Source organism: Pituophis catenifer, unplaced genomic scaffold (assembly GCF_029215685.1).
Source record: "Pituophis catenifer annectens isolate HBS135680 unplaced genomic scaffold, rPitCat1.0.hap2 SCAF_1, whole genome shotgun sequence".
Taxonomy (NCBI): Eukaryota; Metazoa; Chordata; class Lepidosauria; order Squamata; family Colubridae; genus Pituophis; species Pituophis catenifer.
In genome coordinates, this window is record NW_027256881.1 from 272,406,786 (window position 1) to 272,424,095 (window position 17,310).

At 34.4% G+C, this 17,310-nt stretch overlaps 1 protein-coding gene across 3 annotated transcripts in view; it reads left to right on the top strand.

Annotated features, from left to right (window-relative positions):
• Positions 1-17,310, top strand: part of TTC17 (tetratricopeptide repeat domain 17) — a 66,296-nt gene that overhangs the window by 11,745 nt on the left and 37,241 nt on the right. For 2 of the 3 annotated variants that reach the window (XM_070935928.1, XM_070935945.1), the window contains exons 2-14: positions 1,613-1,702; positions 2,374-2,543; positions 2,829-2,940; positions 5,549-5,680; positions 6,210-6,319; positions 8,195-8,339; positions 8,618-8,757; positions 9,128-9,288; positions 10,277-10,389; positions 11,915-12,061; positions 12,474-12,589; positions 12,967-13,141; positions 14,088-14,165. In XM_070935928.1, coding sequence (XP_070792029.1) covers positions 1,613-1,702; positions 2,374-2,543; positions 2,829-2,940; positions 5,549-5,680; positions 6,210-6,319; positions 8,195-8,339; positions 8,618-8,757; positions 9,128-9,288; positions 10,277-10,389; positions 11,915-12,061; positions 12,474-12,589; positions 12,967-13,141; positions 14,088-14,165 — 1,689 coding nt within the window. The remainder of the gene's footprint in view (positions 1-1,612; positions 1,703-2,373; positions 2,544-2,828; positions 2,941-5,548; positions 5,681-6,209; positions 6,320-8,194; positions 8,340-8,617; positions 8,758-9,127; positions 9,289-10,276; positions 10,390-11,914; positions 12,062-12,473; positions 12,590-12,966; positions 13,142-14,087; positions 14,166-17,310) is intronic. The other variant, XM_070935936.1, reaches the window with a different exon arrangement.

Below are 17,310 nucleotides of genomic sequence, written 5' to 3' on the forward strand. Positions count from 1 at the left end.
TAAACTTTCTCTAATACTTGCAGAGCTGTCTTCCTCTAAGTCTAATATCTGTTTGATACCTTCTTCATCTGCCTTCATCTTCTCAATTGTGCTCAACATGTTAGAAGTGTTATCTGTCACAACACATAAAATCTGTTCCTTTTTAATTTCAAAATCTTCTAGAACACCCTCCACTAACTTCTGAAGGTAATCACTGGTGTGATGTGCCTGAGTGTCCTTTACTCCGAGGGTCCGTGTTATTGTTTTGTTATTTTCATCCACAAATCTAACATTAATAGCGAAATAATTGACTCTGTGACGTGTGCATGCATCCATTTTAAGGAAGACAAAACGTCCTTTCATAACTTTATGTTAGCAGTCTTTTTGCTATTGTTTAGGATGCCTCCGGAGTCGGAGTCGGAGTCGGTGCATTGTTTGCCGACTCCGACTCCGACTCCAGGTACCCAAAATTTCCTCCGACTCCGACTCCTCGACTCCGACTCCGACTCCGACTCCACAGCACTGGTTTTTTTGATGGAACTTACTTCTGAGTATTGAGGTTCACAATCTGCAGCCAAGGAGCTCCATTTTTGCAGCTCCCCGAGCACCTCTGGACTGGGTAGACACAAAGTTCTGACTTAGGGGAGGATATTAACCAGTAAATGGGAGCCAGAAACTCTGGAGAATTTTAAGTCACCTGTTCCATCTCTTAAAATTAAAAAAAAAAAAATTGACTTTTTTTCTATCTATAATGCATTCAAATAAGAATTCAGCCTTTCTGCTAACATTTGAAGCTAACTCTTCAGAGCCAACTAAGCTAGTTCAGTTTCATTTCTGAACAAATACTTTTGTTCCAGTCATTGACCAGAAACATACACATTTTTGTGACAGATAGATTCCATTTGATTATTGAACTATAAGTATTGAATGTGGTACCTGAAGTATCCCTGTGAAGAGAGGGAGGAGGAAAAACTAGTGTAATCTAGCTTTAAACGTGTTTTAAATCTGTTTTAGATGAGTCACATGTTTGTATTTTTCTTTTGTTATTAATGTCCATTGAATAGTGTTCTCTATTATGCAGTAGAATTTTCTCTGCTTTTGAATAGCAGGGCAGTTAGGGAAAAATTGATCATACCATAGTTTACATTATTTGAAATAATTTTCCCTCTTTCCAGAATATTCTCTAAAGATCTGTGAATATGAATTTTACTTTTACTTTTGTCTTGTCTAGACAACAGCACACCTCAGTTACCATTTTGCATTTTATTTGTTCAGTTGTTATTTTTTCTAGTTTGTAACAATGGCAAAAAGATACAAAAAGTAGGAATGTGTGTTTCCTAGTTTCAAAACCTTAACCCTATGTAGTTTAAATTGCAATTCTTTGTTAGGTCCAGAACTGTGCTTAATACCAATTTTCTAACTAGGAATGTAAAATGTGTCAAAATTGAACACCGTATCATTTTCAGCCAAATAGGAACCATCCTTAAGCTTAAATAACTAAGATGTGAGCGTTCATCATTCTGAAGATACTACAGTGTGATTTACTAGGCTAGGGTAGTTTATTCAGAAGGATGCAAGAAAATCAGTTTGAAGGAAGAAATCATAACAATGGTTATTTTGGACTGTTTTGCAGGTTGACTCACCAATGAATCTGAAACATCCTCATGATTTAGTAATATTAATGAGACAAGAAACAACTGTTAACTACCTCAAAGAGCTGGAGGTGAGATTGGTGTGATGATTTTATTACCAAAATCAACTTTTTGGCAAACAAATGTAGGAAACAATAATTTTTTTTGCAATATGAATTTGTAGTCTTAAAAATATTGAGTCTGGAAGTTTTAGCCTCAGTTCTACATTTTTAGCAGTGTACATTTACTACGATATTACTTTGATCATCCAAGTTGATGCATGTCCTTTTTGAGAGTTTTACTGAACCCTTTGGACTATAGTTGTATAATAAATTACTAGTGGGTGGGTATTGACTTTTACACTTAAGGTTCTTCCTTGCGCCCATGTACCAAATAAGCAGAAAGTTACTTTTAAAAAACAATAAGCCAATTCAATTGCTAGTTTTTGATTGTATAGTTTAGGTGTAAAATATCTTAATTTTCAGCAGAATTATCTCTGGCAAATTTTTCTTTAAAAAATAACAATAAAGTGAGCCTAAGACTTAATACTTCCATTTTAACTCTTATAATCCTAACTGTTCCCAACCTCAAAAAATAGGCAAATAAGTTTCAGATCATTACAATAATATCACTGTGCATGAGGTTAAGGAACAAGAGCTAATTGCCATGTCACTTTCATAGAAACATAAATGAATATGTATTTTGGTAATATTTGTATTTTGAACAATGCATTTTATTTTATTTTGGGTTTTGTTTTTTGTAGAAACAATTAGTAGCTCAGAAGATCCATATAGAGGAGAATGAAGACAGAGATACAGGATTGGAACAAAGGCATAATAAAGAAGATCCTGATTGTATTAAAGCAAAGGTGCCCTTGGGGGATTTGGATCTTTATGATGGCACATATATCACCTTAGAGAGCAAAGACATCAGGTACTATGAGAGCTAATTGTACAAAAAAAAAAGTTGCAATTTTAGAAGGGAAGGGGATATCATAACAATTCCTAGCTGGTAACAAGCTGCTTGGATAATTGGTTATTATGTTAATTACAGCTGTTTTGGGAGATGGAAGAATGAACAGTGAAGTGATAACAGGAAAAAATGTTTTAGTAGAATTATTTTTGGCAGTATTCCTACATTGCTTTTCCTAATTAGTATTTTGTAATTTATTTTGTGCACCAAAACTCTGTTATTTATTTATTTATTCTTATGCTTTAGTCCTGAAGATTATGTAGACACAAAGTCTCCTTTACCTCTAGACCTAGAAGAACCAGAATGTACTAAAATTTTAGATCTACCATACAGCATTCATGCATTTCAGCATTTACGAGTAAGTAATTGCTTATATTAATATTTGAAATACTGCAGACCGAAAACTTTAGTGGTGTCATTAGCACAGTAAAAGAGAATTCAGAAATAATAACTGTTTTGATGCCACAGTTCTTTAATTCTGTTTTTTAAACAACTATACCTATTTTTTTTGTATTGTGTTTTCAATCTCAGCTTGGTTTTTGTATGCTTATAAACAGTCCTGTGCATAAACACAGTTAGCTTTATATCCTTCTGAATTATTGAAGGAGCAAAGCATTCCTGTAGAATAATAAGCTTAAATTTTAAGGATTTTCTAGTTTGAAACATGATTTCCTTGGAACCATGGTTCCATGTGAATGAACTCAGTTACCTAATATCATTAGGTATTTAGCACATCAAGCCAGGGCTATTCTTTTCCATGCCTTTTCTATGCCTTGTACTTCATTTCTCCTATTGAGTATTTCAGTTCAATAACAAAATTCTGGCAAAGTGCATGCAAAAGTTTGTCTGTATATGAGAGTATAAACATTTTAAGATCTGTATAGAAAACCACTTTGGCAAAGAAATCATAATTTGATGTGGACAACTATAGATTTTCTAGTTGTTGTGATATTATATCCACTTAAACTAGTTAAGGTCAGTGAATCTTATTTTTGAATAGACACACACTGCACCTATCAATTGAAAGATTTGTAAATTACATTTCAGATCAGTTCACCCCTACCAAGGCAACTAATTTTCAAGCATAATACAAATCATTACCCCATAAGCTCTTATTTTTAAGCAGCAACATAAAAAGCTCCAAAGATCCAACATATTAAACCAGTGCAAACTGTAATGTAAATATATTTAAAATGATTTTAAAGTTACCCAATAAAACCATGTATTGTTTATCAGGTTGTAGCACTAATGGTTGCATCTGGGTACTTTTCATGATATTTTTGAGAAGTGTTACAAATTATCATTTAAAGCAGCTATAGGTAGACATTCATTCAGCAACTGAAGTTATGACAACTCTAAACAAATGATGGTTACAACTGGTCCTTGGATACCAACCATTGCAGCATCCCTGCGATCACATGATTGCGATCTGAGCTCTTGGCAACTGGTTCACTTTTACGACTTGTTGTAGTGCCACATGATCACCCTTTGTGACATTCCCTGCCAGCTTCTCACATGTATTCCACGATAGGGAAGATGGCAAGTTGCTGAGTAAATCTCTTCCACCTGAACACCTTTTCCAACCCCTCTGCACTCACACTATGGTGGCTAGTCATGTACCCCTGCATACACTTTCTGACCTGCACTGTGCCTCTTGTATACTCTGCTGTGCACCCTAATCTCCACTATATATCCTCCCACGCAGTGCCTCTTTCACACCTTCTTGTACACTCTCCTGTGTACCATCCACAATTCTCTCCTGCACCTCCTCACTTCCATCCCAACCCAGCAGTAGCAGTTTATCTGCCTGCTGGCCTGAGACTTGGAACTTCCTGCTGTCTGACTTTTTTTTTTGTGGAAAATCGACAGGAAGTCGCCTGACTTAATGACCATAGGATTCGGTTAACAGTATTTTTTGAAATATTTTGCCACTGCCTTCTTAGGGCTAAGAGAAAGAGATCGGTCTAAGGTCACCTAGCTGGCTTTCAAGACTAAGACAGTACTAGAACTAAGGTTTCCCTGCTAGTCCAGAACTTTAAACACTGAAATAAATTTGCTGTCCAAATCATAATAGTTACCTTTTCAAAACTACTATATTTTTTATTAGAATACAGGCAGGTAAACTAAATATGGTGAAACAATAACCAGTTTCTATTGAATGGCATTGCTTGGTTTATTGGGGTTTTTTTATAAAGAATGTTCACCTATATTATCATGATGTCACACATCCAGATACTTCTTACTTTATTAATAAGAATTGCACACCTCAAAATGAAACCTATTATACTTGAGAAATATATATGCACAATTATGCCATAGGGCAGCATGGTGGCTCAGGGGTTAAGATGCTGGGCTTGTCAGCTGGAAAGCCAGCAGCCTGGGTTCAAGACCCAAGTCCCACATGACAGGATAAGCTCCTGTCCTCACCCCAGCTCCTACCAACCTAGCAGCTTGAAAATATGCAAATGCAAGTAAATATATAGGTATCTCTACAGTGGGAAGGTGACAGCGCTCTGTGATGTCATACTGGCCACATGACCACAGAAATTTCTTCGGACAGCGTTAGCTCAATGGCCTTGAAACAAAGATTTATTTATTTATTTATTTATTGCGATTTATATGCCGCCTTTCTCCCTAGGGACTCAAGGCGGCTTACAAAATGACAACTTCAATACAAATCACAATACAATACCAAATTAAAATCAGTAACCCAATTAAAAACTATTTAAAATTATACCAGTGTACCCCCAAACAGATCAGTTTAATTGGCGGAAGAGCAAAGATGAGCACCATCCCCTAAAATTGGCAACAACTAGCAGAGTAAAATCTGCAGAGATTCCTTTATCTTACCTTCCTTTTCAATTATGCCATAAAGTCTAATTAGGTTTAAGGGGTGGATTGTTTTTTCAAAAACTCAAGCCATCTTAAGAATTCAAATGCTAATTACTTTTCCTCTTTTTATCTAGGGTATTCAAGAAAGAGTTAATCTTTCTGCACCCTTGTTACCTAAAGAAGATCCTGTATTGAATTACCTATCAAGACGATTAGGAAGAAGTATAGAAGAGATAGGACATCGCATATATGAAGGTCTCTTGAAGGTATTAATATAGTCACTACTTTGGCTGTCCTGTCTAAATCAGCATTATCTAGATGCAGCTTTTCAAGCTTGGGCAGCCTGAGGCCTGATTCATCTTTCCGTAACCCTAAATGCCCATTTTGACCATGACTGCTGAAAACTGACAGTACAGTTTCTCAGCATTTTGAAATGAGAAATTTATGAAGAGAATGGAATAACTGTTATAACAAGGCATATTCCAGTTATAAAATAAGTTCTTCCACAAAGCCTAACATGTATTTGTGTATGTGATATAACTCACTCCAGTTTGCAGTTGTCATTCTCACAAAGTGCAGCTTCCAAAAATTTCCTTATTCTCTTTAAAAGGTCTGATGCAGTACATACATACAACAGTATGATATATAAAAAGTATTTGGGGAAAAAATAACTCCAACAAAGTTCTAATCATATGCACAAAGATTATAAACTTGGAATGATGTTTAAAATCTGCTCGGGCCCATATTTAGCCAAAAGAACATCGTTTCTTTCCATGTTTATTATTCTTTTTACAGAATTCATCTTCTTGGGTGTTATACAATATGGCTTCCTTCTATTGGAGAATAAAGAATGACCCGTATCAAGTAGTAGAATGTGCAATGCGAGCTCTCCATTTTTCTACAAGGTAAGATATATATGGGGAAGTGATAGATAAGCTTCACTAGGAACATAACATATAATACGCAAATTAAGTTAATTGTGGTTTTCATATCACTTAGGATTGATGGGAAATGCAGTTATATAGGCTTTCATGCAGTAACTTATTATTACTAGGCCTCAGTATGATTTACTTTCTTTTTTTTTTTTTAAAAATAATCTTTATTTACATTTCAGTTAAAAAGAAAAGACAACACAACATAAAGTGACACACAAAAAACAATGCAACAATAAACATACGTACTTCCATATAGTACCTTAATGAACAAATATTCGGTACTATAACTCTAAATTATATTCCGGAGAAGACAGAACAGCTTATATACCTTAATACATCAATTAGGTCTATCCGACCTCACTTATCCTATGTAATATAAATTTCTCATTAAATACCATTCCTCACCTAATGTGGGTTATAGTTTCCTCTTTTCTAACCATTTATAGAATTTGTCCCAAGCTAAACCTACTTGTGTTTGCTCTCTATCCTGTAATTTTTTAGTTAGCATATCTGCTTCCGCACATTCTAAAAAAAATTTTATAATAGCCTCCTCTGTTGGGATATTTTGATTTTTCCAGAGTTGAGCATACATAAGAGCCTTGATAGTACAGGGGTTTAGTGCACCCTGTTATTAACACAGCTGCCTGCAATTTCTGCTGGTTCGAATCTCTCCAAGGCTCAAGGTTGACTCAGCCTTCCATCCTTTCTAAGGTAGGTGAAATGAGGACCCAGTTTGTGGGGGCAATAAGCTGACTTTGTATAAAATATACAAAAGAATGAAGGCTATTGCTTAACGCATTGTAAGCCGCCCTGAGTCTCCGGAGAAGGGCGGCATATAAATCAAATAAAAAATAAAATAAATAAATAAATAAATACATCAGTCTCGCCGCTGTAATGATATGTAGTGCCAAATACCATAAGTCCCTTTTTATATTTTCCGGCTTAGCACCGAGCAGGCATGTCTCTGGTCGCCCACTTTCTGAAATACAATATGAATGGGGAAACTGAGAATTTCAGGGCTAATGGGCTAATTATATATACTATTACTGTTTGCCCTTGCTCACTTTCAGTTGGAGGAAACAAAGATCAAAATCCCGGAGGAAATGTGTAATATAAATTGATCAATGAATAAATACCTCATTTAGTATATTTAAGTAGTATTACTTCATCTATGTAATATATTGGCTCAATCATTTCTTTTTAGCTACTTCTGATATACAGTAATGCTATCAGTTATTTTGAACTAAATTATTAAATATAAATTATATGCCATGATACTTTCACAAGATGCTATCTCTCATACTACTCAAGGTGATGTCTTTCAGTGTAGCTGAAAGTGCAGTCCTACTAACTTTAAAATGTTTCCTAGGCTAGAATGTAAATGCATGTAATTACAACTTACTTTGCTCTGCCAGTAGGGTAATTTCTTTATTAAAGTTATTATTATAACTCAGATAGATATAGATATACAAACATACACAGATTATTCATACTTACATTTTCATTCTGCTATTAATTGGAAGTGTTAGCTATATTGTTGCCTTCTTAGCATTAAATTAAACTAGTAGTCCTATCTACAAAATTCTTCAATCCATGTGCTTAAAGTTACTCTTTGGATAGCAAACTAGATACAATTTGAAATTTGAAATAAATCCTTCATATTGGGTTGGGCCACCAGTTTATCAACTGGTATCAACTGTGTATAGTTAACTGTGTATAATGTTATCAGTTTGAATGAAATGCATTTCTCCAGTTTCCAACTACTACTTACTTCTGTTTTATATATTAGCTATTTAGAAAAAATAAAACCAATAATCATTATTATTTGTCTCTTTTCTCTTTCAGGCATAATAAAGATGTTGCATTGATAAATCTGGCGAATGTATTACACAGAGCTCATTTCTCTGCTGATGCAGCTATTGTAGTCCATGCTGCTCTGGATTACAGTGATGTCTTCACCAGCTATTATACTTTAGGAAACATATATGCAGTAAATAAGACTTTAATTTCAGTTCTCTTTAATAATATTGCATTATTTTACTCTGTTACAAATTATTCTGTCTTAAACTAGTTGATCATTTATATCCTATTAGGGAAGGGGAATAGAAAATTCACTGAACTAATAATATAGTAACCATAACTTTATCTCCAATACAGTCACATGATGAAATTAGTAATTAAGATGATAGTTGAAATTTCATAACTGATTTGTCTATTATAACTTTTATTTCAGCTGACAAACCTTTTTCCTTCTCAATCTTTTTTCAGATGCTTGGGGAATACAACCACTCAGTTTTATGTTATGATCATGCTTTACAGGCCAAGCCAGGGTTTGAGCAAGCAATTAAAAGGAAGCATGCTGTCCTGTGCCAGCAAAAGCTTGAGCAGAAACTTGAAGCTCAACATAGGTAGGCCTTTCTTCATTCTATAGTCACCAGAGGAAAACTAATGGGTTTCTGCACTTACATCATATTTAACTATTCTTGTATCAGTTGCATACTATGATTTAAAATATTATTAAAATAATGTTTAACCTTATTTTTTAAAAAAACATAATTTAAAATTCATTCTTGTTTGATTCTTGGTTTCCTTTCCCTTTTAACATTGTTATTTTTTGAAGTAATAATAATAAAATTAATTTTAAAATGGAAAAGTAATATATGATTGGGTCTAGTAACAACAATCTAAAACAATACATCTAATCTAATACAAAATTAGTACCAAAGTTCATTTAAATTTAAAGCAAGCTGAATGGAATTTTCTCTGATGTTTTTCAAGATCGCTTCAGCGAACATTAAACGAATTGAAGGAATATCAGAAGCAACATGACCATTACTTAAGACAGCAGGAAATCTTAGAAAAGCACAAACTAATTCAGGAAGAGCAGATCCTGAGGAATATTATCCATGAAACACAGATGGCAAAAGAGGCACAATTAGGTATCTGTTTATATAACAAATGTTCTTAAAGAAACATGGAAGCCAAATAGGCACCCATATCTATTGTCTAAAGAATTCCATTATGTTTCAGGAAAACCAAGGTTTCTGTATTCAAATACACATTGAGCAGAGTACTTTCCAGATAAATGTTAGCATGATTTTAAAAATTGCTTATTGTTAAATTCAGGTTTATTTGATCAAAGTCAGCATTACTTTACAGATAAAAATTTGTAGAAATGTGAAGGTTTTCAGAATCTCATTTCAAGCATTCCTTGTATTCTTCCCAGAAAGCCACTGTCAAATCTGACTCGTAACACATCTCTATTCGCAGTTTGACAACAGAAACAAAAGGAGGGGGGAGGAGAATGCTTGGAATGTATTGGGAGATGAGGAATCTATGCGAGCTGTTTGCGGCCTGAGAAGATCCTGATATTTCAAGGCCGTGCGATGGGAACTTTCTAAAGGCGCAGACTGTTTTCCCAAAATAAAAAGAATGTGTTGGATTGGTCAACAATGGACAATGAGTGGCCCACATGGGGAAAAGGAGAAATTAACTATGCTGTTTTTTGCATGAAACCTCACAGCTAGTTTTGCTTCTTCTGTGCCTGTATGAATCTATCAGTAAAGTTATACTCTTAGTAAAATAATTTCCCAGGAGTTTTTGTTTTTTTTTTTTTTGCTGCATATGCCAAAGGGATAGTTGACAGCCACCTTGCAAAGTCATGGGACCATTTGTAGCAATATTCCCTAAGTTGTGACTTCCTTCTGAAATAGGTAACTACATTGTACAAAAGGCACAGGTATGCACATCTCTCTAAAGTCGTATCTATAAACTTACAAAATGGGAGCTCTCTGAATTATTTAAAGAGTTCCAGAGAAACCTAAACTATGCTGCAGATTTTTGTCCTGTAGCTCATTATAGCTGTTGTCAAACAGATATTTCTAAATATTCTGTCTGTCCATCTATGCGTGTTTTTATATCTTGCAGGAAACCATCAGATTTGTCATTTGGGCAATCAGCAGCACAGCTTGCATTGCCAGTGGGACCAACCAGTCCGTTATCACCGTGGTGACATGTTTGAAAATGTTGAATATGTTGAGGTTTGTCTCCACTGAATTTGTATTTGTGACCCATGATTTGTAAAGGTGAACAAAAGTCAACATGAGATGCCTTTAAAAAAGTTACCAGCAGCAAGGCTTTTAAACAAAATTTAGGAATGCCGATGTCTAACCTGCTCCCTAAAACTCTATTTGGACTCTCAGTTCCATCCTCTACTAGATTCCTGAACACTGCAAACGTACACCTGAATCTGATGGAATTATTCCAGAGTATCCTTTAATGCGATCTTAATCTCTGTTAGAGAAAATAATCTTTTCTAGTTCTCAATTCTTTATGCCCAAATGAAGCATGCTGATCATTCATTTTGGAACTAGTGGCTTTTTCAGAATCTTCTGACATAAATTTCCTCTTTCCACAAAAAATATATTGCCACATGCCTTTAACTCATGGAAAAATGGAGATTCTTCAGTACCATGACATGGAAAGGCATTTTCCTTTCTATGACACTACCTTTATTGAAGCTTAAGTAAAGAACAGATGCCAAGCTAAAATCACTTTACTTATTTTATTTTATTTTATTTTATTATTAGATTTTTATCTCTCCCCCATGTTTATTACTTTATAAGTAACCCAAGATAGCAAACATACATAATACTCCTTCCTTCTCTTTTTTCCCCACAATATTTTTAGTTCTGGAAAAGAAAAATAAAATATAGCACACCCCTTGCCTGTTGATTTTATACAGATAATTCTCAATCTCAGGCCTTCCATAAATTTCCATCTATTCGCCACTCCTTCCTACCAATCCATTTTTGAAATATAGAAATTGAATACTATTAATATTTATTGAATATTGCTTTAAAACAACTAAAGAGAAAAATCACTTTTAATAAAACAGTTCTGTCTTATAGTTAAAAACCATCATTCTCCTGTACTTATCAATGTCCTATTTAATGTTAAATTTGATTATTTCAACCCCAAATTATGGATTGGGGAGTTGTATATCACTCAGATTTTATTGTGATGCCCTATAGTTCCTTTAAGTATGTAATAAATAAATAAATTCCCTATTCTTTAATGCTATCAATTGCCCAGAAGTTTCTTTTTTAGAACTTTAACATTTCTTTTTTAGCACTTATCTGCCTCTCTTTTTTAGGGCTTCAGAAGCAAATTCTGTGTCTGATTGAAGTAAGAAGTGTTGGAGAAGGTTATCTGCTCCTAGATTCACAACCCCTCTACCAGACATATGTTCCCTTGTTTGCTTAAATATGCATAATAATAATAAAAGTATTGCTTTCAGTTTCTGTTACATTCAACAAGTGTTTTAAGAAAATGTAAGAATCAAGTGATATATGTACCTAAGGAATTTCTTTGCCTCTTAAGCTAATTCAAGAGCATCCCCAAAAATCATATGTATTATTTGTTAGTTTAGATGTGTCGTGAATGTTCCAGAATTTCCAAACAAAATTGGGTCTAGTTAAATTATTTTTCTAAGAAAGGTTTTTTTTAATGTCCTTGAGGTGTCAGTTCTATCCTTCATTCTCATTCCTGTATTGCTGTTTGCAGTTTGGTGGTGATTCTTCAATTGCTACAATGGCATCTGTGAATTCTGAACTTCAAGTCAACAGCAGTGACTTCAGTCATTCCTTGGAGTCGTCTCCTTGGGTTCATTCTGTATTCTCATTATGGGGTTTGGAAGCTGATGATTATAGGGTAAATAATACAACAGCCGTTACTTTTCTTCTGGCCTGGACATTGTGAAAGCTTTTTATAATATACACAATATTTTGAGCATATAGTACATAATACAGTAGTAAGACTTCAGTTAGTCTGGCATTCCTTTCCAGTTCAGATATTTTAAATTTGCTATAATGTGTAATATAAATAAGAATAAAATTATAGCCACAGTAGTGCCCAGAGCTTCATAAATTGCTGCTTGATTTTTGAAAAGCATTAGCCTGCTAGGAACAGGGATCGGACTAGATAAATTGGAATCATTGTCATTGGCCACATTTACTTGGAAAATTTTGCTCCCTGTTTTATTATATCATATGCTAAAAGATTTACCTAACATCAAATGTGATGATTAACAAAATCATGTTATGATTTTTTTCCTTTTGATTAGGATAAGCAGAATATTATGTGGCCTAAAAGATCAGATTGTGTAAAATCTTATCCAGCTATCCCTTCCCCAGAGGAATTGCCAACTTATATCCTGCACCCAGAAAACAGGGATCAAAGGTAAAAATAATGCATTTTTATTAGTTTCTTTGTTGTACTTGAAGCAGTTTATATTGCATAGTCTAAAACATCTTAATGTAATCATAAAAATATAAAAACTCTAAATTGCTATAAAGCACAAACTGCACTATAAAATAAACAGTTGTGAAATTATGAATCTTCATCAATTATGAAACTGCTTAATAATTACACAGATTTTATTATCTTTTGCAATTTGCCATTAATTATGTGACCTCATGGGAGAGGTCAAACTGCTCTCTTGACTGTAATTAAAAGTTCTGCCTCTTAGTTTCTCCACATGGATTTAGCTATGCTGTCTGGGATTATTACTCTGCAGTCTGAATCATGTGATTATTCTACTGTGTTTTGATTGTTAGAATTCATTCATTACTTGGCAATCCAGGAGAAGATCTCACACAGACAGAATTTAATGAGCCAGATTGTTCTTCTATTACTGATATCCCTAACAGCGACTCTGTGTATTTCTGGATCAAAGAACTAAACAGCCATCTAGATCTAACAGAAAAGATGCCAGATGATTATGCAAAGCAAGTAAGTTTATTGATTGTGAACATGTGTTAGTTTGTTAGCATGCACATTGTTCATGTTTTATAAATAGATACTCCCCACAGTAATTCTCCCCATACAAAAATCAAATTTAGAACTAGATGAACTATTTAAAAAAGGAAACTATTACAAGATTTGTGTTTTAGTTGATAATAAAGAATAATCTGCATTGTAATTCTCTCTTGTTTTCAAGGTGATTTTGTATGCTTGGCATTTTTCAACTGCTGCATGATACGTGCAACTATTGAAACATGTCCCATATGTAAAAAGATCATAATAAACTATGAACCAATGGTAATTTACACTTTGTATTACTATAAACGTTTTAAATTTTGCTGATGGTTAAGAGATTGACTGGGAACAATGTAACCCTTGATTTGAAACACCTTTACTCAACCTTAATGCTATGCTGCCATCACCACCAATCAGTGATGGTAGTCTCCTAATATTAAAATACATTATATAATAATTATCATTTCATCTTCTGCCTGTCTATTCACCATGAGAAATAGATATAACTATAAAGTTTTGGGGGAGGATAAGGCATGGAATAAATGTTGCATTGGGCACGAGAGAAGGGCATATATATATTGTGCAATATTAGAGTTGTACCCCATTTTTATTGATGTTTTTACAACCACGTATAATATAAAGCTAAGGCAAAAAACAATATCAAAAAAGAGATCCATATAACCATTGCACACTCTGCCATACTGCCAGACCTTAGGACCAGTGACAAAACTATTGCTTTAAGTCCATGTGAAAGACTGACAGAGTCAAGACCAATATAATCTCTGGAGGAATAATGTTCCAAAGAGCTGGCACCACAGCATTTAAGATTTTCAATTAGTCCTGTAATTTATACAAAATCTTATTTTTTTCTTCAATAAAAGCTTTTTATATTTTCTGTTTAAAACAATTTTTCTTGCAGATCTTATATTCTCGTGTCAACAATCAGTCAGTTACACAACAACAAATAGGATCATTCATCTATCATGCCATTTTAAAGGTGAGTTTCATTCTTTATAAGAAAGCCTTTGGGTTTGTTTGTTTTTTTGATGGTGAAATTTATTGCTATGTAAAGTTCCTTGTAAAAGCAGTACAGAATGTTGATTACTAACTTAGAAGTAATTGGAAGAATGTTTATGCAAAACAATTAGTACTACTTTTATGTTCTGAGCTTCAAGCTCACAGAGCAAGGGTGAAATGCTCCCGGTTCGGACTGGCTCGGGCGAGTAGGTAGCGATGGCGGCGGGCAGTTCAGACAACCGGTAGCAAAAATCCCTTCCCCCGCCCCGCTGAGCCGCGCGATCATCAAAGCCTTTTTTCCTTTTACATGGCTCTGATGATCCCAGCTGAGTTGCCTGCTAATCAGGCAACTCAGCTTGGATCGCCAGAGCCATGTAAAAGAAAAAAAGTTTCTTTTTTCTTCCCCCACCACCACCCAGCCCCTTGCTTACCTTAGCTGCTGGTCGCAATGCCTGCCTTGCTTCACTTGCTGTAATACCTGCAATCCATTGCATCAGCAAGCAACTTAATCTCCCTGCCTGCAATCAAGCTCATCGGTGAGCAGCCGAGTGAGCTATCTGCAACTTTAAGACTTGTGGACTTCAACTCCCAGCAAAGCTGGCTGAGGAATTCTGGGAGTTGAAGTTCACAAGTCTTAAAGTTGCCAAAGTTGGAGACCCCTGTTCTATTGGGTAAGTTTTTTTCCCCTTTGGGAGCTTTAAAAAAATAGTTAATTGGGTTTTTTTTTAGTTGTTCTTTTTTTAAACCTAGCCATTTAAAGTTTAGGAAGTTTTAAATTTAGCTGCTTTTATATAAAAAATTAAAATAAATTAAAATAAAATAACATTTGTGCAGCTTTCTGAGATTTAGTGTGTTTCTGTAGTGTTTCACTCTAACTACACAAACACACAAAATCTCACAAAGCTGTATGTGGAATTTTGTGTGTGTAAAGTGTGAAAGTTGGTTTTTTGGGCTTTTTGTGGCTGTGTGAGGTTCCTGCTTGTTGCAGGGACCATTTCGGATCTAGCACAGCTGCTTTTACATTGTGGGTGAGCCTGTTGTGTTGTGTGTGTATAAAGTGTGAAAGTTTGGTTTTTGGGTTTTTTGTGGCTGCTTGTTGCGGGGCCATTTTGGGTCTAGCACAGCTGCTTTTACATTGTGGGTGAGCCTGTTGTGTTGTGTTTTGTAGGTTAAAAAAAGGGCAAAGAAGTGACATTGACTTGGCCACGCCCACCCAGTCACCTTACCACCAAGCCACGCCCACTAATTAAGCCACGCCCACAGAACCGGTAGCAAAAAAAATTTAGATTTCACCCCTGCCACAGAGTGTACTTCTGTTTAATATACTTCAGTCTTATCATTTTCCTTGCCTTCTGGGCTCTTCCAGCTCGTTTTTACATCTGTTTCAAGTAAGGGCCATAATGTATACAATGCTCCAGGTTCTGATATATGATAGATTTATGTGGACAGTTTTATTTTAGTTTGTTTCTATCCCCTGCATGGAATATACAGCCACTGCATATTGAACTGTTGTTTTCATTGATGTATTTATCTTTTTTTTATCCTAGTTAGGTACAAACATCTGAAATCCCCTTTATATGTACAGTATGTATGTGAGATTAAAGAACTTTGTCCATCAGAGCAAATTTTCCACTAATAACCATATGTTTACTTACATTTATTTAAATCAAACCTTATTTATTGTTTAATACTCATCCAATTTAAAGAGGGGATTCTGGATCCCAATCACCTCAGGTTTTCATGCTCTGAATACTCTGCTATCATTTCCAAACTTATTTAGTTATTAGTGATTCCTACATTACTGTAACTTATGAACAAGTTAAAAAGCATAATCCAAGCATAGATCCTAAAGAGCACTGTTCCTGATTTCAACTTTTAACCAGTTAATAATTCATAAAAAATAACAGTTCTGTTATTCCATAACTGCCAAATTTGCTGAAAAGCCTTTGATGAAAACTTCATCAGATATTTTTTGAAAATGCAGCTGTATTGTGCCAACAGGTTAAGTTTCATCCCCATGCCTGGTGATTTATTCAGAAACTTCTTGAAGTTTGTTGAGGCTTTATAAATATCTATAAAAATGCCATACAGTTATATGCAGTGTGATTAAAGGTAAAATAATATTAAACAGTTGAGGAATGACTATGCCTGGCCATATAAAGTTTTAGAATAAGTAAGGTATAGCAGAATGGGTTTTTTATTTATATGCTATTCCATTTTATGAACTCTAATCTTGACTCTTAAAAATTATAAAATAATAAATCCTTAAAGGAATATATGTACATAGATACTTTTATCATTGTAATGTGAGCTATTTGATTAAAAAATACTGACTTAAGGGCTATTAAATTAAACCTGATCAATTTATATTCTGCCTTTTTTACTTAAGAGGGCATTCAAAATGACTGATAATTAATTGAATTTGCACGCATTGCTTCATTGTAGAAAAGGGGGGATGTTATTCATATAAGTCAATCAAAACTGAGGGAGATTGTCATTGTACTTTCAAACCAGAAGTCAGAGATGCTGTACTAGTGGATTCCTGCACTAAGCAGGAAGTTGAGTAAATAATTTGCGAAATCACTGCCACTATTACTTCTGGATTCTTAAAATATACAAAAATTTTGGGTCATGACTATGACAATTACTTTCATTGGCATGATGGAGGTCCTTGCTTCAAAAATATTGGGCTGGCAAAGGCAAAATGTAAATGTTGTTATACTTAATTTACCATTAAAATAATTAAAATTAAGTGTAACTAATATATTAAAATGATAATTTAATAACAACCTTAGGACAATTGTAGAAGCTGGAATCAAGACATTCAGGTGCTACATGTAGTCCCATCACTACCTTTATAGGTGATAGGAGAAATGTTATTTTTGTTTTCTAACCTCATTAAAAGAATTGTTCAAGAATGCAAAGAAAAGAAACTGAATGTGGAAAAGAGGGTTACTCTCATCTGAGAAATGCAAGTCATACTGTTCCACTCAATTCTAGATTTGACCTGTTTTACAAAAAAGTTTTTTTAAAATCCAGCTTGTTTACAGTTCATTATTGTAGAATTAAACATATCTCCTTTCTTAGTCTTTACCCTAGATTTTGCCATTTTTCATGTTATATTA